The sequence below is a fragment of the Sinocyclocheilus grahami genome, unplaced genomic scaffold (assembly GCF_001515645.1).
Source record: "Sinocyclocheilus grahami isolate Dianchi unplaced genomic scaffold, SAMN03320097.WGS_v1.1 scaffold947.1, whole genome shotgun sequence".
Taxonomy (NCBI): Eukaryota; Metazoa; Chordata; class Actinopteri; order Cypriniformes; family Cyprinidae; genus Sinocyclocheilus; species Sinocyclocheilus grahami.
The window spans coordinates 356676-381553 of NW_015506126.1; the positions used below are offsets into that span (position 1 = coordinate 356676).

The 24878-nt window shown below is 37.1% G+C and overlaps 2 protein-coding genes across 5 annotated transcripts in view; both read left to right on the plus strand.

The window, feature by feature from the left end:
* ldb1b (LIM-domain binding 1b) overlaps positions 1–18372 on the plus strand; it is a 42546-nt gene extending 24174 nt beyond the window's left edge. For 3 of the 4 annotated variants that reach the window (XM_016249675.1, XM_016249676.1, XM_016249678.1), the window contains exons 2-11: positions 7289–7391; positions 9179–9223; positions 10862–10937; positions 11135–11237; positions 12552–12724; positions 14051–14173; positions 14262–14345; positions 15246–15369; positions 15456–15604; positions 17795–18372. In XM_016249675.1, the coding sequence (XP_016105161.1) occupies positions 7289–7391; positions 9179–9223; positions 10862–10937; positions 11135–11237; positions 12552–12724; positions 14051–14173; positions 14262–14345; positions 15246–15369; positions 15456–15604; positions 17795–18025 (1211 nt within the window). In that variant the 3' untranslated portion in view covers positions 18026–18372. The remainder of the gene's footprint in view (positions 1–7288; positions 7392–9178; positions 9224–10861; positions 10938–11134; positions 11238–12551; positions 12725–14050; positions 14174–14261; positions 14346–15245; positions 15370–15455; positions 15605–17794) is intronic. The other variant, XM_016249677.1, reaches the window with a different exon arrangement.
* Positions 18373–19185: 813 nt separating this feature from the next.
* Positions 19186–24878, plus strand: part of orc2 (origin recognition complex, subunit 2) — a gene marked incomplete at its 5' end in the record, with an annotated part of 7967 nt that continues 2274 nt past the window's right edge. Inside the window, 7 exons of the mRNA XM_016249684.1 lie at positions 19186–19371; positions 21936–22034; positions 22110–22219; positions 22366–22498; positions 23938–24034; positions 24110–24256; positions 24340–24511. Coding sequence (XP_016105170.1) covers positions 19186–19371; positions 21936–22034; positions 22110–22219; positions 22366–22498; positions 23938–24034; positions 24110–24256; positions 24340–24511 — 944 coding nt within the window. The remainder of the gene's footprint in view (positions 19372–21935; positions 22035–22109; positions 22220–22365; positions 22499–23937; positions 24035–24109; positions 24257–24339; positions 24512–24878) is intronic.

Below are 24878 nucleotides of genomic sequence, written 5' to 3' on the forward strand. Positions count from 1 at the left end.
GGGAAGTTTGAGTTTGATTTGATTTAGTAAGTCATTAAGCAGCTGTTGAGTGATATCTCTTAATGGGACGCTCTTAAGATCTAAAGCACACGTTTTATTTACTCGCTAAACAGGCTGATTTCTTTCGACGTGCTTTCAGTTTTGCATCAAGTTGATGTTTTAGTCTGATTATAAATCAGAACGTTATGTGCGTATATCCAGTGACGCATTACAAGTAACGCGAGTTACATAATCAGATTACTTTTTTCAAGTAACTAGTAAAGCAGCGCATTACTTTTTAATTTACAAGAGAATATCTGAGTTACTTTTTCAAATAAGTAATGCAAGTTACTTTTTCCCCCAAGTTATTGATTGACAGCTCTGGTGTCGCCACGGTGACAGAAATCAGAAGATGTTACTGTAGCTCTAAAATAAATATGCGTTAATTCATCTCACTCACACAAAACAAAAACACAGATTCAGTATTCCTCAAAATGAATAAAAATAACGCAACTCAGAATATGACGCAAACCTGCAATAATTAAATGTTAAACAACACAAATATCCTTTATGTATTTAATCCCATTCTATTAGCTTCTGAGCTTCGATGATCCGGTTCAGCCGTACTAATAAGCACAAATTACTCTAGACGAACATCTGTGTCTTTGTTTATTGCTGAAGTGTGTTAAATGTCTTCTTCTGCGTTCTACTGTACTTTTAATTTAATGGCATTAAATGTTGCACGCACTGCATAAAAATTAAATGTTGTGGCATTTTCTACTGATTTTGTTTTTGAAATGCAAATATCTAAACATTCTTAAATCAAGATGCTTTTTTTTTTTAGATGTAAGTGTAAATTAAGTCTTAAAAAACTGAGCAAAATTAAGTGTGTTGATGTTTAGAACAAGAACAGATTTGTCAATTGGGTATAAAAACTTTTTTCTTTTGAATTTAGATAATTTAAAACAGCCCTGCAGCAGATTTGTTCATGTTTTAATCATAAACTCACGTCATTTTGATCAATCTGCTATGTAATTCACAAAGAAGCCCATCTTATTCTGTTTCTAAACAAGTAAACTGACTTTTTGTTTACTGTATTTCAGATTTTACATTTTTCCGCCCAAGAATAAATGTTTAAACTCTAGTCCTGTTACGTAGAATCTATTATTCTTCATGTAAACTCGTTATTTCAGATTCGTTTAATTGGTCTTGCTGCATTTTTTAAAACTGTTGCTAAATAATCTGAATCATGCATTTTTACATGTTATTTGGAGAAAACTAATTATTGATTTTTCATAACACAAGACTACTTATCTTCTGTTATTGTGCGTCTCCAGTAGTGTAGTAACGCAATATTGTAACGCATTACTTTTAAGAGTAACTTTCCCCGACACTGCGTATATCGCTGATCTGTTTGTGTGGGTATTAAAAAGTCTTAAATTCATTAAGTCATGGCATTAAATGTTGCACGCACTGCATAAAAATTAAATGTTGTGGCATTTTCTACTGATTTTGTTTTTGAAATGCAAATATCTAAACATTCTTAAATCAAGATGCTTTTTTTTTTTAGATGTAAGTGTAAATTAAGTCTTAAAAAACTGAGCAAAATTAAGTGTGTTGATGTTTAGAACAAGAACAGATTTGTCAATTGGGTATAAAAACTTTTTTCTTTTGAATTTAGATAATTTAAAACAGCCCTGCAGCAGATTTGTTCATGTTTTAATCATAAACTCACGTCATTTTGATCAATCTGCTATGTAATTCACAAAGAAGCCCATCTTATTCTGTTTCTAAACAAGTAAACTGACTTTTTGTTTACTGTATTTCAGATTTTACATTTTTCCGCCCAAGAATAAATGTTTAAACTCTAGTCCTGTTACGTAGAATCTATTATTCTTCATGTAAACTCGTTATTTCAGATTCGTTTAATTGGTCTTGCTGCATTTTTTAAAACTGTTGCTAAATAATCTGAATCATGCATTTTTACATGTTATTTGGAGAAAACTAATTATTGATTTTTCATAACACAAGACTACTTATCTTCTGTTATTGTGCGTCTCCAGTAGTGTGTCTTGATTTTAAATCTTTATGCATTTGTATCGGGAAAACAAGACAGAAATACTAAGAAAAACATCACTTTTTTTTTTTTGCAGTGCGATCAGAAGATCGTAATCTGGTGGTTTGGAGCAAAGCTATTCAAGCCTTAAGCTATTGTTTATTTGGAAAATGGATTGAAAAGTTGTTAGTGGCTATTGAAAGTTGTATTTTCAAGCTTTGAAGTGTTGCTAATACAAGACATTTACATTATTAGACCATATTGACGTGTCGTGTTCCCCTGAATTTATTACATTTTCCTAAGTTGGTCTTAACAAGGTTTTAGAAAGTCTTCATCAGATCTGCAGCAGTGCTGGTTGTTTCCCGTGTAATATTGTTGTGAGAGGGCTTTGTGTCCGTGAACAGGACTAACCTGTGTCCAGTGTCGTCCCCAGTGAATATTTAATGGCTCGAAGTCTGTGTTATGAATGTTTAATGAAGGATGTGCTCTGACGCTTCCTGTACGCTGTGCGAGCGTGAGATTTTTATGTTTTCAGATTGAGCTTTGGACCGTCCAGCATTTGCTCTGAATCTCTATGAAGCTGTTGAAATCCACATCGGACACCTGGTTGTAGATGTTAATGTGTGGAAGAATCTTGTTTACATTGAGCATGTGTTGCTGCTTCGAGCTCACTGGCCGATTTTATACGTTTTCCACTGCTTTTAACTTCAGCAACATGTTTAATGGTTACAGTGTATGTTGGTTTATCTTGGATGGATATCCATGAGCATGTTTCATGTTTCTTATCAAACACAAACCACATTGTCTGGTCATGTTTCATTGCCATTTGTAGGTTACTTTGGTTTAAAAGCACCTACTTGGTAAATCGTGTCAGTGTTTGATTTCGCATCCAGAAATAGCCAATTATGTGTGATTTTATAATTAATGATTATTGTTTAATGACAATAAATTTTAATAACAGGGCTCGAAATTAACTTTTTTACTTGGTAGCACTGGTGCTCCCAACTTCAAAAAGTTAGGAGCACCAGCAAAAATTTAGGAGCACCACAACTACAAATGATATATTAACATATTTTATCCTTACATTCTTAACTTTAATGCAGATTTTGTATTGGTTAATATTACCTGTCAATCACCCAGTCACTGCTTTCCGCTAACTACCGCGAGAAAAAGAAAGGGCTGAAGAAGAGAGAAAATGAAAAGAACACTGACAGATTTCTTTTGTAAATAACCTAAAGTTAAGCTCTTCTTTGCCGAGGGTTAGGATGGTGTATGCGGTGTTAAATTTTACATTCAGCTCTGCCAGTTGCACCGAACGACTGGCAGCTAGGGGTGTGCGATATTGACAAAAAATGATATCTCGATATTTTCTGGGATTTTATCGATAACAATAATTTGACTGAGTGTTACTGTGCTGATAATTTAAGGACTACAGTGGACAGCTGACTCCTAAAATTTGTAATATTCATATTCTGTGTGGTGGTCAGTTCACAGCAGTGACAGAAATGAATCTTTTCCAATAAGTTTAAATAGATTTTTACCTTTTATGGTCATTTTTTCTAAAAGTGTGCATTATCATTTGAGTCAAATTCTTATATTTAATCAGTCAATTATATCAAGACATTTGGGCTGTTACCAAGCAAATGAAAGTATCAATCAACAAAATTCATCTTTGCAATGCAGAGGAAACAGAAGCTGCTTCTGAAGTGGCATTTAGATGCATTTACACACTGATTAATGCAGGACATGAATGCATAAATAATATTTTAATATTGTAAACATAAAACGTTGAATACTGATATTTGAAATATTTGAAACTTTAAATGTGAAATTAAAACCACCAGCAGGTGGCAGCAAGTCACTGTTAATAAGTGAGTCATTGAGATTGAACCGAATCATTTGACGAATGATTCATTCAGGAACGAAACGAAACGCTGTCATGCTGCTCGGAGACGTAAAACAGCGCTGTGACTGTGCTTGGAATTATTTTTGCTGGCGAAATAGAGCAAAAAGAGGAAATATAGTGTCTTAATAGTAACTTCTTTTTTTATTGAACAGTTGTATAAAATCAATATCACATTTGTAATCAGGCTGATTTTTTGCAGGAAACGGCACTCTTCTTGTGATATTGATGAACTATATCAGGGATAGGCAACGTTGAGTGCCGCTGTCCTGCAGAGTTTAGCTCTAACCCTAATCAAACACACCTGAACAAGCTAGTCAAGGTCTTCAGGATTACGGAGGCTACAGACTAGTGAGTTTTTTTTTCAGGATTGGAGCTAAACTCTGCAGGACATTTTGCCTACCCCTGAACGATATGAAATGATGTAAAGACCCCATATCTTGAATTGTGTGATGCATTTTAATAGACTGAATCATGGCGTTAAAGAACGCACTCTAAATGCGCACGCGCACTACTCTAACCTAATAGACTTCACGTCATGTGTGCGTGCACACTCTGTAGGTGTGTTTTGTTTGGATTTGACTTTGCAATATGCTCGATAATGTCAAACCGCACATCGTAAAACAACAATTACGAAATGTGTAGATTCGGTGGCGAACGCTGTAACCTGCAAACTCCGTCCCGCAGGCTTTACAGTGAACGCAGTGCATAGAACCATTTTCATAGCGGAGCCACTAGAAGTCTTTCAACCGCTCTCTCCGAAAACTGTACGCCTTCTGTTCGGCTGGTGGACCAACATTCACCACATGATCGCCATCACCAGCACCATTATTTGTAACTTTAGGTGGTTCACAAAATAAATCTGTCAGTGTTTCTTTTTTAATTTTCTCTCTTCTTCAGCCCTTTACATTCCCCGCGGTAGTTAGCTCCCTGTCACCTGACAGCGGAAAGCAGTGACTGGGTGATTGACAGCTAATATTAACCAATCTAAAGTCTGCATTAAAGTTAAGAATGTAAAGATAAATGTAAATGTAAAGTTTAATTGGTTAAGTAGCCTAACGTTTCATAGAGCGGCAGACAGGTCACCGTATCAACACACAGAAGGCACATACTTACATTTTTAGCACGACAACAATTATATGCACTCGCACAAATGCTCCCAAATATATTTCGAGGTCACACAGATTAAATTTCGGGAGCATATGTGACCCAAGTGGTCGCAATTTCGAGCCTTGTAATAATAATAAATATATATTTTTAAATAGTAAATCTCTCTCTCCATCCATATATACATATATATATATATAAATTGTAAAATGTATGTATTATTTCTATTATATAAATATGTATTCATAATTGTTTTACCAATACTTTCTTTAAAAATATCTATAAAATAAGACTGTTATATATATTTTTTATATTACATATATATATACACATTTTATATATTATTTATATTATATGTAATTTTTTAATATATTTTTTATCAATATAATTAAAAATATTTTATTTGTGCACATTTATTTTATTATATTTTATTTATTTGCACACATTTCATAAATACATTTCATACATTTCTTTATGTATTTATTTATTTTATTTTAATGTAATTTTATATTATTTTCAGTGATCTCCAGAATACAGTACCTGTTTTTGAGTGCTGCTGTGAAATGACTAAATGTTCTTTTTCACCTTCATTCTTGTATTGTTTGTGTAATTAAATTAAAGAGTCTTGCTGTGCCATATCGCCCTCCGTTTTATTGTGAGCCGTGACGTTGACAGCTCTCAGATTTATTTGCGAGACACGTCAAGCGGTCATTATGAGGCGGAGCTGTTCCCGCGACAACAGGGGTCGTGACCTCATTGTGGCTGAATGCATCATGTTATAGATGTGTTTAATTGGCGGGATGGAGACGGTGAAGGGTGTGGCTGACCTCTGCCCCTGTGCTCTGTTTATGGAGGGTCTTTACTGCTTTAGGGTCTTTATACACACACACACACACACACACACACTAAAGGACCATTCAAAATCAGCATCTCTGTGTATTAGTATAACTGGAACAATCAGCATGCAGCACTGGAATAGCCTGAAGTCTCTTCTGTTCACCAAGGCTGTATTTATTTGATCAAAACTACTGTAAATATGTGTTAGACTGTAATGTATTTCTGTGATGCGCAGCTGTATTTTCAGCATCATTCCTCCAGTCTTCAGTGTCACATGATCTTCAGAAATCAGTATAATATGCTGACTATTAGAAACATTTCTGATTATTATCAATGTTGAAAACAGTCGTGCCGCCCAATACTTTTGTGGAAACAGTGATATATTACCATTCAGAAGTTTGAAGTAAGAAATATTTAAGAAAAAAAGGAAATTAATACTTTTATTTATCAAGGATGCATTGAATTGATCAAAAGTGTCAGTAAATACATTCATAATGCCACAAAAGATTTCTATTTCAAATAAATGCTGTTCTTCTGAACTTTCTATTCATCTGTGAATCCTGAAAAATGAAATGTATCACAGCTTCCACAAAAATATTGTGCAGCTCAACTGTTTTCAACATTGATAATAATCAGAAATGTTTCTAATAGTCAGCATATTAGACTGATTTCTGAAGATCATGTGACACTGAAGACTGGAGTAATGATGCTGAAAATACAGCTGCGCATCACAGAAATACATTAGTTTAACACATACTCACATAGAAAACAGCTAAATTATAATAACATGTCTCAATTTGTACTGTATTTTGATCAAATAAATGCAGCCTTGGTGATTTTGCAAAACTACAAATCCTACAATTAGGCTAATCAACCATATTGTATTTATTGCATCGCTTTTATTGTAATTTAATCAGAAATGTTTCTCGAGCAGCAGATCAGCATATTAGACTGATTTCTGAAGATCATGTGACACTGAAGACTGGAGGAATGATGCTGAAAATACAGCTGCACATCACAGAAATACATTAGTTTAACACATACTCACATAGAAAACAGCTAAATTATAATAACATGTCTCAATTTGTACTGTATTTTGATCAAATAAATGCAGCCTTGGTGATTTTGCAAAACTACAAATCCTACAATTAGGCTAATCAACCATATTGTATTTATTGCATCGCTTTTATTGTAATTATTTGTAATGAACAAATAATTATTTTAGAGTTGTTGCGACCATTTATAAAAGTATTAAACCACTTGAGGATGCGTGTCTGTGATATTTCCCACTCTTAAGGAAGTTTTAGTGTCTCTGTGTACTGATATGAATGTGAATTCATTCAATTCTCCTGATGTTTGACTAATGAATGTTGAACATGTGCATCTCTCTCTCTCTCCTCGCGCAGGCTGTTCCTCCAAGTCGTTCAAGCTGTACTCCCCAAAGGAGCCCCCCAACGGAAGCGCTTTCCCCCCCTTCCACCCCGGCACCATGCTGGACAGAGACGTGGGGTGAGTCCGTCTGTTTCAAAAGCAGTGTCAGCTCAGAATCAAGGCATATTATAACTCACTTATAAATATATAGTAGGGCTGCTCGATTATGACACAAATTATAATCACGATTATTTTGGTCAGTATTGTAATCACGATTATGAGTGGGCCATATGACCAAAACTTTAAATGAATAATTTATTTAAAGATAGCAATCTATATATATATTTATCTGAATACTGGAATCTGATTGGCTGGCAGGTATGCAGTAAAACCATTTAATGTACCGGTAGTTCCAAGTCAGTCTATATTAATGCGCTGCTTTAATTGATGCACACTAACCAAAAAATTTTTATGCCAAAAATCATTAGGATATTAAGTAAAGATCATGTTCCATGAAGATATTTAGTAAATGTCCTACCGTAAATATATCAAAACTTAATGTTTGATTAGTAATATGCATTGCTAAGAACTTCATTTGGACAACTTTAAAGATGATTTTCTCAATATTTAGATTTTTTTGCACCCTCAGATTCCAGATTTTCAAATAGTTGTATCTCAGCCAAATATTGTCTGATCCTAACAAACTATACATCAGTGGAAAGATTATTTATTCAGCTTCCAGATGATGCATAAATCTCAATTTCGAAATATTGACCCTTATGACTGGTTTTGTGCTCCAGGGTCACATATATGAATAATCTAATTTAAAATAAAACAACATAGTCTTCACTGTAAGAATTAAACTTCATTTGTTACTTATTAAAGCTACAAAAAATCCTTCAATCAAGAGCAGTGAGTGATTGTCTTTGTCTTTGTTGTTTGATTAATATTAAGCACACAGTCGCAGCAGGAAGATTAGGCTGCTGTCACTTTAAGAGCTGCACCGATTCAATTTACTGTTACACACGTATTTTCATTCTCAACTGTTTACGTTTATTTATTACATGACCGACGAGGGTTTACGTGAATAACCACTAAGCGCCGCATTTTGACACATTTTTAGCGTGTATTTGATCCTTTAGGCACGCACCTTGAGTTAAAAGATGACTTTTATGTCCGTGTTCTGAGTGCATCCACAGAAATCCTCCCGAGGAACAGCGCAAGTTCTCTTTTGCGTTTTAAAATCAACTTAAATCAAGCACGTCCCATTTTGCAAAAGTCACGTTACATGATTTTACTGATTTGCGCGTGAAATTGGGATTTATGGAGGAGCGAAGGCGCACCGCTGGAAAGAGAGTGGAATGGGTTGCAATAATAGTTTTATCTCGATTATTGTATTTTCATAGTCATTGGAGCCCGAAATCGAAACTGTATTTTGATTAATTGCACAGTCCTAATATATAGTACTAAAAACTATCCACAAAGAATAATTTATGATGTGTATGAGTGGCCGTTAATGGAGTGTTTCAAATCAGTCACTTGTGATGTTCCTGTGAGCGTCTGTGAGGACAGAAGAGCGTTCAGCTGCATCAGCAGTCAGTGGATGTTTCTGTCAGATAGCGGGAGCAGGAAGTGCCAGCTGTCAATCAGTGTCCAGGAAGTGGGTGGGGCTTCCCTTGTGGCAGGGCAGTAAAGTCTAGCGGGTGTCATATCTACTCTGGCACACTGATAAATGCAGAAAACGACTCTCTTCCTGACTGTGATGGTGCCTGCAGGTAGAGAACTGCACTTGCTCACTTCACACTGTCTGGACGTGTTACAGTCTGCTTTATGACCTCGTGTGTGCGTTTATAAAGCATGTTATGTGAGCTTTGTGAGGTTTGACATGATCTTTCATGGTTATTTGCTTTGTGTTGTTTCTGCAGCCCGACACCCATGTATCCCCCCACATACCTGGAGCCAGGCATCGGGTGAGACATTTACATTTAGTCATTTAGCAGATGCTTTTATACAAAGCGACTTACAAATGAGGACTATGGAAGCAATCAAAACCAATAAAAACAGCTCAATTTTATTCAGAGATTCGAACTGAGCAGAAATATGACTTGGGTGCAGATGCTGATATTTCTGATGAAATTCTGATGCTTGTAAATCAATGAGATCTTTCTAACAGTAGAGCAGATACTGACATAAAATGATCTAAATATCAGTCGTCTCTATATCTGCAGTAATGTGTCTCAGTAAGATGAGAGTGAAATGCTCCAAACATATAATGCAGTGATTGAGAGCTGAAGAAATAAAGGCTCCTCAGAAGATGTGAGATGTTCTGGAGGCTTGTGAAGATCATTCCTCCGCTGAGGAACAGTGAAAGTAAAGCTTCTGGAAACAAACGCTCCTCAAAAGATCCTGAGGATCAGATTTGAGACTCTAAAACATGATTGATGGAGAATCAAGTAAAGCTGAGCTGCTTCAGTCCAGTAAGAGTTCATCTGGAGATATTGCTGCAGTTATTCTGACGCTTACTTGATCAAAACCAGTCCAGATTTGACACGAGAAGCTCCAGCTGAAGCTGAACGTTTGTACAATTACACTAAAAGAGGTTTTAAAACAGGTTTAACAGCAAAGTTTGATCATTTAGAGGCCTTGAGTATCAAACGTGATACTGTAGCTGTTAAAACATGCAGGTTCTATGTTAGGATATTTATTATTATAAGCACTATGATGTAGGGCTGTCAAAATGACAAAAACTAAATTCAAATTTTCTACTTAAATATTATCAATATTCGAAAAAAGCTTTTGGCTTCTCTCCTGAGGCCACAAGTGGGCGCATCGAGCAAAATATGCACGTTTCTTCAAAGCGTAATAAAATAACACGACTATCTTTGAAAAAAAAGCGCATAATGTTACAAATAATGTTTATAAACCATATATAATTAATAAAGTTGCTTAAACAATTAGAACAAAAAACAGCACCATGCATGTATGTGTAGTTTAATACAAGGGACCGAAAAACAATCGCAAAGAGTCGGCTACTTTCTTCATTTAAAAAGATGAGATACAGTGGGATGGGGAAAACCGCCATAAAGTCTTGAGACATGTTTTTTAAAAGTGGAACTTACATTAATTTTACATGGCTTTCTAAACATGCGGCTGTCTCGTGCGAGACACGAGTGCAACGCTGATAGATGTCCCTCTAGAAAATGTGATAAATATGCGTTCTGTGTGAATGGCTTGGTTTCAGTTTTGACGTAAACAACAACATCTCCACACTGATGCACTCGTTTTCCGCAATATATGAATGAAGAACGCAGCAGCGCCATCTAGTGGGTTCAACTCATAGACTGTATAAAAAGGTTCAACTGGCCAGGCTAACAAAAGCATTAAAATGCAATGACACTTACATCGTCGTTGCATTTCGTGCGCCACTGTGACGGCTGACACAGACCTAAAATTCGAATGCAAAAACGATTTTTTTTAAATTCGACGAATATTCGAAATTCGATTATTTTTTTTTTGACAGCCCTACTATGATGACTCTATTAGTGTATATAAAGTTCATGAAGTCTCAGTGTTTGTCTGTGAGTGTTAAAACAGTCTGTATTTCTCAGGAGACACACACCTTACGGGAATCAGACAGACTACAGGATATTTGAACTCAATAAGCGGCTTCAGAACTGGACAGAGGTGAGGCGGATCTGCTTTTCTGTTTAGATTTATAGCTCTGTCTTTCTCAGTCTTAACTATCAGCACTTTAAGCATTTTAATAATTTAAGGTGCTTTTGATATGCCTGACATAAACCCTATAACGCTAGCACAGAAACATCTATCGGCTTCAGATGAATGATATCAGAGAGCCGTCTCTTACTGTTTTTCTCTCTCAGGAGTGTGATAATCTGTGGTGGGACTCTTTCACTACTGAATTCTTTGAGGATGACGCTATGCTCACCATCACGTTTTGTCTGGAGGACGGTCCTAAACGATACAGTGAGTATCACTTATCAGACGTTTAAAGATGTTTGTGTTAAATGATTCTCAATAAATGTATCTAGAGACATTTAGGCCTGATATTAAGATCTGTGTCAGGTGATCCGATCGCAAGTGGTCTATTGAGACCGTTTGCACTTACCATGTAACTCATGACTACACTGAAAAAAATGTGTAGGATTTACTTTGAAACAGTTTTCATTTAGAAATTGTTAGTAAATTTCACAAATAATTACAAAAAAGGCAAGTAACACATTGAATTAAATGTGAAATTTTGAAGTAGGAAAACTGAAGTAGTACTTTCTTGTAAAAAAAAAAAGTTTTGTTTAATTTACAACTCTAAAAAAATATTTAGTGTGCATGTTACTCATGCCATTGAGTAAAAAAAATACTAGAACTTCAAATTTTATATGTATCAGCTTTAATGCACTTATCAAAATAACAAAAGCAGTCAGATGTCAAAGTTTTAATGACAAAAATAAATATTCAAAATGTAACATTTAACTTACAATCTACAAAGGAGTGGGAAAATCTGTTAATTTAATGTCACAAACTTTAGAAAATAAGTTATTTATTATTATAATTTTTTTTTTTGGTTCAAAATTTGTAATTTGTTTGGATGCTGTAAGAGTCTTGCAGATGCAGCAGAAAACATCTGGCTCACGTTTGCACTTTCACTGGCCATAATTCTGTGCTTGAAATCAGGATTAGGCATTAAATAATGCATGTGATTGTCCTGCATGTGAAAATTTAGCAAAGTTGTGATCTGGCTTAAATTCTCCAACCCCAACTTTATTTATAAAGCACCTAATAAAACCACTAAGTTGACCAAAGTGCTGTAAAGTAAGTTAAATTAAAAGAAATTCAGACCAGAATCATGCGTCTGTGGTGCTTTTCTGTTGATTAAGGACAATATAAGACTTCACTGCACAAATGGTTGTCAAAAACAGAAATGCTACAAAATGCATAATATTTTGTACAAATGTATGACATGATTGAGCAAAACATACTATTTTTGGAATCAACACCTCAAAATTAGCAAGAAACTAGTATTGTATTTCATTTAGCAAATTATGTTATCATTTGCACTTCAAATATGATGCAACGTCTGAATTTGGTTTGAATGATCGGATTGCTTGAGACAAACATTACCAGCTGTAATTAAGGTTTGAGTTATTTATCGGAATTATGAAAACACACTAAATGGCACAGTAACTGTCAACTGTTCACATTTAGTTACAGATTCTCATGAAATAACAACCAGTATGTTTAAGAATTAAATTGGTTCCTTGTCCTCCTTATTGTGTCTCACAGCGATCGGCCGGACGCTGATTCCTCGTTACTTTAGGAGTGTGTTTGAAGGCGGCGCCACTGAGCTCTACTACATTCTCAAGCACCCTAAAGAGTCCTTCCACAGCAACTTTGTGTCTCTGGACTGTGATCAGTGTACGATGGTCACGCAGAACGGCAAACCCATGTTCACACAGGTGTGTGTGATGTTTAATATGACGTTCAGCGTAGGGCTGCACGATTAATCGAATGCGACTGTCATGTGCATCTCGTCAGTAAAGCCGGTTTTGTGATTCGTAGTAAATCTCCAGCACGTGCTTTCAGATGGAGCAGCGTTTACTACACAGAGCTGTAGTTCACTGACAAGCTACGCAAAAATCGCATTCAGATGATTTAATCATGCGATTATGAAATCGAAGAAATCATTCTGCGATTATGAAAGCTGTTTGCGTAGCTTCTCAGTGAACTACGGCTCTGTGTATTAAATGCTGCTTCATCTGAAAAATACCACATTTAATAACATGTTTTTACTCCAAACTCGCTTCATAACGTCTGTCGAGTGTTTGAAATAAATCCTTCTGTGAGATGATGTGTTTTCTTACACAGAATAAGGCACACAACATATTTCATAGTATTCTAAGCAGTGATAAAGGCATTGCATTATTATATACTTTGTTAAAATGATCATTCTAATAAGAACTCGGATAAATCATATATTGTGGTAGTCCTGTGTTTATTAGTCATGCTGAATCAATGAAAGCAGTTAAATCTTCTGTTTATTCAGCTGCTGCGATAGGGATTTCCTGGATTTCTTCTGCGAGGTGTATTTGGAGTTTCTCTGGCCTTCAGATAGAGCTCTTACTGCTGATCACAGAACCGTGCTTCACTGACAAGATGCGCACGACAATTGCAGCTTTAGGGCTGGGACAATACATCGATGCATCGTGAATCGAGAAATGATTCCGCATCGATTCTGAGATTTTGCAAATGCATCGCAATTCTCTTGAATCGATTCTGAGCTTAGTTTTTAACAGCAGATGGCACTGCGTGCTTTAGAAATAGCTGTATTCTGCTTGCTGACAGTTCCTTATACACGCACCACCTAAAATAATGATTCATAAAGTTCGAAAAGTTTGAAGCGAATTACAAGGATGTTCACAATGGGCTGTGTTTACATTAATCTCGCATCATAAAAGCTGATGTGGAAGTACATTTAACCACTTACATTACTCAGCCGAATGCACAAGCGCTCTTCTTCGTGAGCATTTGAGTGTGTGGTTAAAAACTAACCTAGAGCGCCATCTGCTGTTAAAAACTAAGCTCAGAATCGATTCGAGAGAGAATCACGATGCATTCTGAAAATATCAGAATCCATCCACGAATCGCGATGCATCGATTTGTTGTCCCAGCCCTATGCAGCTTTAGCCTAATCGCGATTGCGATTTCATTTCGATTTATTGTGCAGCCCTAGTTCAGCGGGATGTTTCTGTGGTGTGTGTGTGTAACTCTGCTGGTCTCCTCAGGTGTGTGTGGAGGGCCGTCTGTACTTGGAGTTCATGTTCGATGACATGATGAGAATAAAGACGTGGCATTTCAGCATCCGGCAGCACAGGGAGCTCATTCCCCGCAGCATCCTGGCCATGCATGTCAGTTCCTCTTCCTGCATCTCACAGCGTTTCTTCTTCTATCTGGTGTTTCATACCTGATGATGGTGTGATTTTGTGTCCGTCTCAGGCTCAGGACCCGCAGATGTTGGATCAGCTGTCCAAAAACATCACCAGATGCGGCCTGTCAAACTCCACCCTCAACTACCTCCGAGTACGAACACCATAACACAACACTGACGTCTTCTACAGCTTTCATTCAGCTGATTAGTAACTAGGGCTGTCGATTTAACACATTAATTTGGTGCGATTAATTATGGAAAAAATGATGTGTTAAAATGATTAACGCATTTAACTCACCTGCCAGACCTGTACATCATCTTACATTGTTAACAAACATGATGCAGGACGACTGACTGCATGATGAAGCAGAATACAGTTGTATACCTCTAAAATTCAAGACAAAGCAGAACTGTTGTGCATCTGATCAACACAGCAGTGATTCATTACTGAATAAATCCATAGTTTTGAGCAAATCAAGTGAACAAGTGAGTCACTGACTCATTCATAAAGAACAGTCTCTTGCTTCATTTCTGAATGAATCAGCTGTTTAATTGAATTTAGTCAATGATTCAATGACTCCTTCATTAAGACTTGCTTCATCTGAATGAATCAGCTGTTTGAACAAATCAGTTGAATGAATGACTGAATGACTCCCTCATTAAGACAGCGCCTCGCTGTCACATACTGGCACATTAAAAGAAAACTAATTTCATATTAAAATTTTTTAAACCCATTAATGCCCATTTAAAACCCATTCAGCATTATTCGTGCAATTCTAATTCAGTCTGTGTAAATACACCTAAATGCTAGGTTGAATCAAAATATTTATTTTTAAAGTTACTTTTTTTCATGTTTATTCAGTGCTTTTCTCATCTAACACAATAATGACTGTAAAGGATCTTTTGTGGGGTAATTTCGCAGCCCAAATTGATGTCCAGTTAATTTGCAAGTATTTAGATTAATCGGCACAGCATGTAATCAATTGCATTAAACATTTTAATTGCTTGACAGCCCTATTAGTAACGTGTCTTTTTGTGCGTCTCGGTCTCAGTTGTGTGTGATCCTGGAGCCCATGCAGGAGCTGATGTCCAGACACAAGACGTACAGTCTGAGTCCCAGAGACTGTCTGAAGACGTGTCTGTTCCAGAAGTGGCAGAGGATGGTGGCTCCTCCAGGTCAGGAGGCGCTTGTGTCTCTCAGAGACTCTGCTGGTGTTTGTGTAGCGTGTGCTTGAGCTCGTGTGTGTCGCATCTCTCCGCAGCTGAGCCGGCCAGACAGGCGCCGAGTAAGAGACGGAAGCGCAAGATGTCGGGCGGCAGCAACATGAGCGCCGGCGGCGGGACCAATAACAACAGCAACAGCAAGAAGAAGAGCCCAGCAAACAGTTTCCCGCTGTCCAGTCAGGTCCCAGTGAGTAACCAATCACGTGTCATGGCCGTAATGGAGATAATGAAAATATCTGAAGACCGTTATGAAAATAAATGTTTTTAAAATAAAAATATGACATGAAAACCTGTCTATGAGAACATGAACACATGATTAGAACACTGTTAGATTATAATTATGATGCAGCAATGTTATTAAAAAAGAAGCCTCTAAAAGAGGGATAGCTGCCTGGGGTGATGCTAAAGAGTGACTTTATGCCAATAAACTGAAGCCCGTTCTATGACACTTCGCATGATATTAATCAGATAACTTAAATATAGGGCTGTCACGATAACCGCAATATCGCAATACCGTGCTATTGACGAGCAAACCGCAGAGGAATGCAAGAACCGCAGCAACCGCGATTTTTCCGTGTTTTATTTTTTCGTAAGATTATGCCCTTCTCGTTTTACACTTCATGCGTGTGGATTGAATATTAAACAAGTTAGTAATGATAACATAATGTGTACCATGCTGATTTGCACTTAACAAGCCTAAACAGACAGTGAATGAGAGAGAGATCGACTGAGCGTGTGCGATTACTTGCGTCTGTCCTCCAGGCCGAGTCATATTTGTGAAAATAGTTTGTCATGTCCAAGGAAAGCGAAATCTCTTAGCATCGATGCATAGCTGGTCAGCTGAGCCTTCTACAGTGGCGCTCAAAGTTAAAATGATTTCAACAGCGTGTTTCATTACGCCTCTTTGAATTAATGAATCGGCGTTTTTGAACGTGTAGTCCACCACCTTGTGGCGCAACACTGTAACTGCACTGACTGACAGCCGTCTAGAACGCGCGCGCAGGTGGAAATATCAATAGAAAGTCTCTTGTCCAGTCAGATTAGAAAATCAGATTACAACTAGGCTAACTGCTATACATATAGGCTAACGATAGCCTAACGATCTTATTGTCAGGATTATGTTCTGTTATGTGGACCGTTATTTTGTCATTCTCTTCTGTTTACTTCACTTTCTGTTTCAATGCTATTTGGTTTCGGTTTCATTGTCTTCTGATTATGACCTCGTTAGTTATATCGTAACACATACACACAAATTATATATGCCTATTCCTAATGTTGTATAAGGCAAGCCTGCAGTACCGGGCCATTGTAGCAATATGGTCTGTGAAGCTTAACTGATCATCAATCACAACTCCAAGGTTCCTGGCTGTCCTCGAAGGAGTTATGGTTGACGAACCTAGCTGTATAGAGAGGTTGTGATGAAGTGCTGGGTTGGCTGAGACCACGAGCAGTTCTGTCTTAGCAAGGTTGAGTTGAAGGTGATGATGCTTCATCCAAACAGAAATGTCTGTCAGACAGGCTGCAATGCGAGCAGCTACTGTCGGATCATCTAGTTGGAATGAGAAGTAAGGTTGTGTCATCAGCATAGCAATGATAGGAAAAGCCATGCTTGTGAATGATGGATCCTAAAGATGACATGTAGATGGAGAAAAGAAGGGGTCCAAGCACTGAACCTTGAGGAACCCCATTAGCAAGAAGTTGTGACTTAGAAACCTCACCCCTCCAAAACACCCTGAAGGACCTATCTGAGAGGTAAGACTTGAACCACAGGAGTGCGGTTCCTGAGATGCCCATCTTCATGAGGGTGGACAGGAGGATCTGGTGGTTAACTGTGTCAAAAGCAGCAGACAGATCCAGCAAGATGAGATAATGACATGAAATAAGTCAGTTATCTTTTGCTGTAGTGTGTCAGTAGGAAATATCAGTTTACATTTCCAAACATTCATTTGTCATTAACTGTACTAATGCAGTGAGATATATGTTAGTGCTGCACACAGACAGAGATGTGATCTGATCATCATCAGTCTGTCTGGAGTCACATGAAGAAACACAACACACTGAGACAGACTCAATCCAGAAGAACTGACGCTTCTAGAAACCTCCTGCAAAGCTACAGTACTGTTAAAAGTTTTAGGCACTTGTGTAGAAATGCTGTAAAATGAGGATGCTGTCAAAAATAATGTCATAAATCAGTCAACATTTGGTGTGAGCATCCTTTGCGTTTAAAGCAGGTTTTGCCCTCGGTGCACTTGCTCATAGTTTTTCAGGAAGCTTTGCAGGTAGGTAAGAGAGAGAATTTAGTCTATATACACATATAACCAATTTTTCCCCCCTAAATGGCGTTTCTAATGCTAATGGTCTGTTTTGGTGTGCTCAGGATGTGATGGTGGTGGGCGAGCCTACGCTGATGGGCGGTGAGTTCGGGGACGAGGACGAGCGTCTGATCACGCGGCTGGAGAACACGCAGTTCGATGCAGCTAACGGCATCGACGACGAGGACAGCTTTAACAACTCGCCCACGCTGGGAGCCAACAGCCCCTGGAACAACAAGCCTCCATCCAGCCAGGAGGGCAAGAACGACAACCCCACCTCACAGGCGTCTCAGTGAGACTCGGGGCGGGGCCGGGGCCAGGGAGCGTCGGGCATCCAATGGGAAGAAAGAGGTGCGGTCGACTCGTCTACCTGCAGTAGCTGGTCTTCCTGTCTGCAGAGGAAGTGCACCTGGAGGACCAGAGATGAGCGTCACACCACAACAGAAACGTTTACTCGACACAGGACAGTTTTTATTCACACACTCGTGGTTTTGTTGGTGATTTATGAGGAGCCTGTAGATAGTTCATATGTTTAAGTTAAGATGAAGCAGAGAAATCTGACCGCGTAAAACGCCAACAAGACCAAGAAATATCCAGCTCCTGTTTCACTCACAAGAAATTACATTTTGCATGAGGAAAATATGATTAAAAAAAAAAGATAATTCACTTTTAATACTGTTTTGTATGGAAGCTTGTTTCCGCCACTGAATAAAAATAAAAAAGGTCATTCAACTTTCTATCTCACAATTCAGACTTTTCTTTCCCTCAGAATTGTTTTTAAAATTCTGACTTTTTTCTCGCAACTGCGAGTTTGTATCTTACGTTGCGGACTTTTTTTTGCAATTGAGTTTTTCTCACGATTTGTGACTTCTCGCAATTGCAACTTTTTATCTCAATTCTGAATTTTCTTCTCAGAATTGCTGCTTTTTGTCTCGCAATTCTGACTTATTGCGACTATCTCATAATTCAGATTTTTTTTTTCTTGCAACTGCGACTTCTCACAATTGTTTTTTTTCCCCTCAAAATTGGTGATAACTCAAAATATAAACAAAAATTGTACGAAAATTGTCTTTTTCCTCTGAATTGAAATTGCAATTGCGAGTTTATCTCTCAATTCTGATGTTTATTTGTTTGCACTCACAATAACAACGAAACATTGCGCTTTTGTAAAATAATCAAAGCAAACAAGATGTGCTTTCTGCCGTCTCGGTCTCCGTGAACAAGCTTTATGCGTGTGCTTGAGCGCTTATTAGGCTTTGTAAGCAATTTAAGTCTTATTATAATGATTTAAATTGTTTATTAATAAATGTGAGATTAGTCGACTAATGCTTAAAATGAACGACTACTAGTCGACCAGAAAAATCTTTAGTCGAGGGCAGCCCTAATTTCCTGTTTCTCGTCATCCGTGGCTCTCACAGGTGTCCGTTTCATCTATTAACGTGTTACTTGTCGTAATTATTATGCAGCTCCGAACCTGCGTTCAGACAGCGAGAGCGATTTCTCCCCCTCGAACTCTGAGGATGATGATGATGCTGAAGAACACGAGGGGAAGAGGGTCGACCAGCCCAAAACACCCAGTAAAAACACGTCCGCTGCTGCGCTCTATAAGACGCCCAGTAAGAAGGGCAAGAAAGCAGCAGAGGTGAGAACCTGTTTCTTGCACTTAAAACACCTTAGCAACCACCCTCAACACCCTAGCAACCTGTAAGTCAGTAAGTAATATAATAACAGTAACTGTAGTAACTACTATATTAAATATTATAATAAATGTAATAACAAAAGCTGTAATGATAAATGAAACTTATAAAATGATAACTATAATAATAACAGTAACTATAATGACAAATTTAAGGATAACTATCATAAACGTAGCTATAATGACAAATTTAACGATAACTATCAAGAACTAAACTGACAAATTTAACGATAACTATGACAAACGTAGCTATAATGAAAATTTAACGACAACTATTATAAATGTAGCTATAATGATAAATTTAACGATAAGTATGATAAACGTAGCTATAATGATAAATTTAACAATAACTGACAAGCGTAACTATGATAAATTGAAATATAACTCCTAAATCTAATGACAAATTTAACGTTAACTATGGCAAACGTAGCAATAATGACCAATTTGATGATAACTATGATAAATGTAGCTATAAAGACCATTTTAACGATAACAATGATAAACGTAACTATAATGACAATTTTAACGATAACTATGATAAACATAGCCATAATGACAATTTTAATGATAACTATCATAAACGTTACTATAATGACAATTTAACGTTAACTGACAAACGTAGCTATTATAAGAAATTTTACGTTAACTGTGATAAACGTAGCCATAATGACAAATTTAATGATAACTATGATAAATGTAGCTGTAATGACAATTTTAACGATAACTATCATAAACGTTACTATAATGACAATTTAACGTTAACTGACAAACGTAGCTATTATAAGAAATTTTACGTTAACTGTGATAAACGTAGCCATAATGACAAATTTAATGATAACTATGATAAATGTAGCTGTAATGACAATTTTAACGATAACTATGATAAATGTAGCTGTAATGACAAATGTAACTATAATGGCAAATTGAAAGATAACGATCATAAACGTAACTATAATGACAAATTTAACGTTAACTGACAAACGTAGCTATTATAAGAAATTTTACGTTAACTGTGATAAACAGCTATAATGACAAATTTAATGATAACTATGATAAATATAGCTATAATGACAAATTTAACAATAACTGACAAATGTAACTATAATGGCAAATTGAAAGATAAATATCATAATCGTAACTATAATGATAAATTTAACGTTAACTGACAAACATACCGTAGCTATTATAAGAAATTTAACGATAACTGATAAACAGCTATAATGACAAATTTAACAGTGACAGATGAATTTAGCTGTAATGACCAATTTAACGATAACGTGATAAATGCTACTATAATGATAAACATAAATGTTAAACAACCTACAATGTAATTTTTTATTTTTTTTTAAGTTGTAAATCAAACAAATTATTAGGGCTGCCCCCTAATAGTCGGCTAACCATTAGTTGACGAGAAGAGACTTGGTTGGCCAAATTTTTTATTAGTCGCTAGTTGAGGAAAAACCAACAAAAAATCCACAGGAAGTGGCGAAGTCATGCAGTCCGTGTCGGACAGATCGTTAACGGCTGGTCTTTGTGGGATAGGGCTGGTCGATTATGACAAAAATCATAATCACGATTATTTTGGTCAATATTGTAATCAGGATTATTTAACATGATTATAAATGGGCCATATGACCAAAACCTTAAATGAATTATTTATTTAAACATAGCGATCGACATATATGAATAATCTCATTTAAAATAAAACAACATAGTCTTCACTGTAAGAATTAAACTTAATTTGTTACTTATTAAAGCTACAAAAAGTGAGTGATTTTGTCTGTCTTTGTTGTTTGATTAATATTAAGCACACAGTCGCAGCAGGAAGATTAGGCTGCTGTCACTTTAAGAGCCGCACTGATTCAATTTACTGTTACACACGTATTTTCATTCTCAACTGTTTACGTTTATTTATTACATGACCGACGAGGGTAGGTGCGCACCTTGAGTTAAAAGATTACTTTTATGTTCGTGTTCTGAGCGCATCCACAGAAATCCTCCTGAGGAACAGCGCAAGTTCTATTTCGCGCTTTTAAAAACATGAATACATCTAATCAACTTAAATAAATCAAGCACGTCCCATTTTGCAAAAGTCACGTTACATGATTTTACTGATTTGCGCGTGAAATTGGGATTTATGGAGGAGCGAAAGCGCACCGCTGGAAAGAGAGTGGAATGGGTTGCAATAATCGTTTCATCTCGATTATTGTATTTTCATAATCGTTGGAGGCCGAAATCGAAACTGTATTTCGATTAATTGCACAGCCCTAGCCCTACAAATTATTGACGTTTCTAACTTAAAAATTTCTTATTGAATTTAGTGTTACTTCCATTTCTTTGTACTTATTTTTAAAAGTTACCAGCAATTTCTGAGTGAAAATTCTTTCTCCACCGAATTTTTTTCCAGTGTAGCATTACAGCAGCACGTTTTGCATTTCCGTTGTTTTAACTTCAGAAAATATCAAGTCTACTCTGAACGTCTCTCTTGTTGTGTGGTTGTTCTCCTGCAGTCTGATCTGGTGGAGGAGTATTTTGAAGCTCACAGCAGCTCTAAGGTTCTCACGTCCGATCGGACCCTCCAGAAACTCCAGACGCCCAAACTGGACCGGGTCAGTGATCTTCATCTGTCTGTGATTGTGGGATCTGTTTGAGATCTAACGGAGGTGTTTGATTGTGTTTTATAGGAAACTCTGCTCAGCCTCTTGGGTAAAAACCAGCCACGCTTCGCAGAGGAAATTAAACAGCTCAATGCAAAACACGAGAAGAACTTCAACCAGTGGATGCTGCAGCTGCAGTTGAGTGTGTCTGTGTGTGTGTGTGTGTGTGCGTGCGTGCGCGCGCGTGCGTGCGTGTGAGTGTGTGAGTGAGTGAGTGTGTGTGTGTGAGGATGATGAAGATGCACATATTCATCTTGTGTTTCTCCGTTCACGAATATTTCAGCATGGGCTTTAACATCTTGATCTACGGTTTGGGCTCCAAGAAGCTCTTGCTGGAGAAGTTCCGCACATCCATGCTTTCTGACTACGATCATGTGGTGGTCAATGGCTTCTTCCCCAGTATGACCCTCAAATCGGTTCGTTCGCTGCTTCTGTGCTTCTCTCACGCACACATGAATCCTCTGTCATTGTGAAAACAGATGTTATGCGCAACCTTCATGCTGCTTTTGTCATACAGTGAAAGCATCATGTGACAAAACAGCAGTCGTTATGACTGTGATATCGACTAATATAACAAACTCAGTGTGAATGTTTCAGTTTGTTCACTGTCTAAGTCCCGTTCGTGCCACAAACTATAACTAAAACTATAAATATAATAACTTTGCATAAGTTAATAACTACAAAGGTATGTAATGATACAAAATGTAATGGTAACTTTAACAATAAATATAACGATAATTGTAACAGTAGCTATGACAATAAATATAACAAAACATAAAAAAACTGATAACTATAACATTAAATATAACACTCACTATAAATATTATGATAACTGAAACGCTATCTATAACAATAACGATAAATATAAAGATAGCTCTAACTATAATAACAATGACTAATAATATAACAAAAAATATAGTGATACTGAACTAACAATAAATATCACTATAAAAAATAATAACTAATGCTAACAATAATGATAAATATAAAGATAACAATAACAAATGATAACTGTAATGAAAAAATAGTGATATCTGTAACGATAAATATAACTAATGATAAATATCATCATTGTAACTAACGATAACTAACAACTATAATAACTAACTATAACGCTAAATATCATGATAACTGTAACTATAACAATAAATAAAAAAATAAAACGATAAATATAATAACTAACTATAACGATAATGGCAACTATATAACTTTAATGATAAATATCATGATAACTAAGTATAAAAACGATAACGATAAATATCACAATGACTTCAGTGATAAATATCATGATAACTGCAAGTATAACGATAACTATTTGTGTCCCTGCAGCACAAAAAAAGTGTTAAGTCGCTGGGGTATATTTGTAGCAATAGCCAACAATACATTGTATGGGTCACAATTATACATTTCTCTTTTATGCCAAAAATCATTAGGATATTAAGTAAAGATCATGTTCCATGAAGATATTTAGTAAATGTCCTACCGTAAATATATCAAAACTTAATGTTTGATTAGTAATATGCATTGCTAAGAACTTCATTTGAACAACTTTAAAGATGATTTTCTCAATATTTAGATGTTTTTGCACCCTCAGATTCCAGATTTTCAAATAGTTGTATCTCAGCCAAATATTGTCCTATCTTAACAAACCATACATTAACGGAAAGCTATTTATTCAGCTTTCAGATGATGCATACATCTCAATTTTGAAAAATTGACACTTAAGACTTGTTTTGTGGTCCAGTGGTTATAATAACTATAACGATAAATATTTAAGCGTCCTCAGCAGCAGCTGATAGCGTTCCTTGATAACAGCTTTGATTGACATCGTCTGAATGCTGCTGTAATCTGACAGATCCTCAATTCCCTCACCTGCGACGTGTTCGGACACGAGGGAACATTCCGTAATCCTGCAGACCAGATCGACTTCATCATCAGAACTCTCAGAGAGGGTAAGGCTGATGTGTGACGTCTCTCAGCTCACCTCTGATCGTCTCCAGGCTGTAAGCCGCGTGTTTGTCTTCCAGACCCGAGCAATCACGTCTTCCTGGTCATCCATAACATCGACGGGCCCATGCTGAGGGGCGACAGGAACCAGCAGGCACTGGGGCAGCTGGCGGCGCTTCCCAACATGCACCTGCTGGCCTCCATCGACCACATCAACGCTACACTCAGTCAGTCTCACGCTTCAGCTTTAGGTGATGCTGATCACTGGTATTATGGGCTTGTAATGTTATCCTCGTCTGTGTTTGCTCAGTCTGGGATCAAGCGAAGATGAGCATGTTCAACTGGCTGTGGTACGAAACCACCACGTACCTGCCGTACACTGAAGAGACGTCATACGAGAACTCACTGCTGGTGCAGCAGACCGGAGCACTGGCCCTCAGTTCACTTACACACGTGCTGCGCAGCCTCACGCCCAACGCCAGGTGACACACACACACACACTCACTCACTCACTCACTCACTCACACACACTCACACCCACACTCACACTCACACCCACACTCACTCACACTCACTCACTCACTCACTCACACTCACTCTCTCACACTCACTCACACACACTCACTCACTCACACACACACACACACTCACTCACTCACTCACACACACACATACTCACTCACACACTCACACACACTCACTCACACAGTACACACACACTCACTCACTCTCTCACACACACACTCTCTCTCACACACACATACTCACTCACACACTCACACACACTCACTCACACAGTACACACACACTCACTCACTCTCTCACACACACACTCTCTCTCACACACAC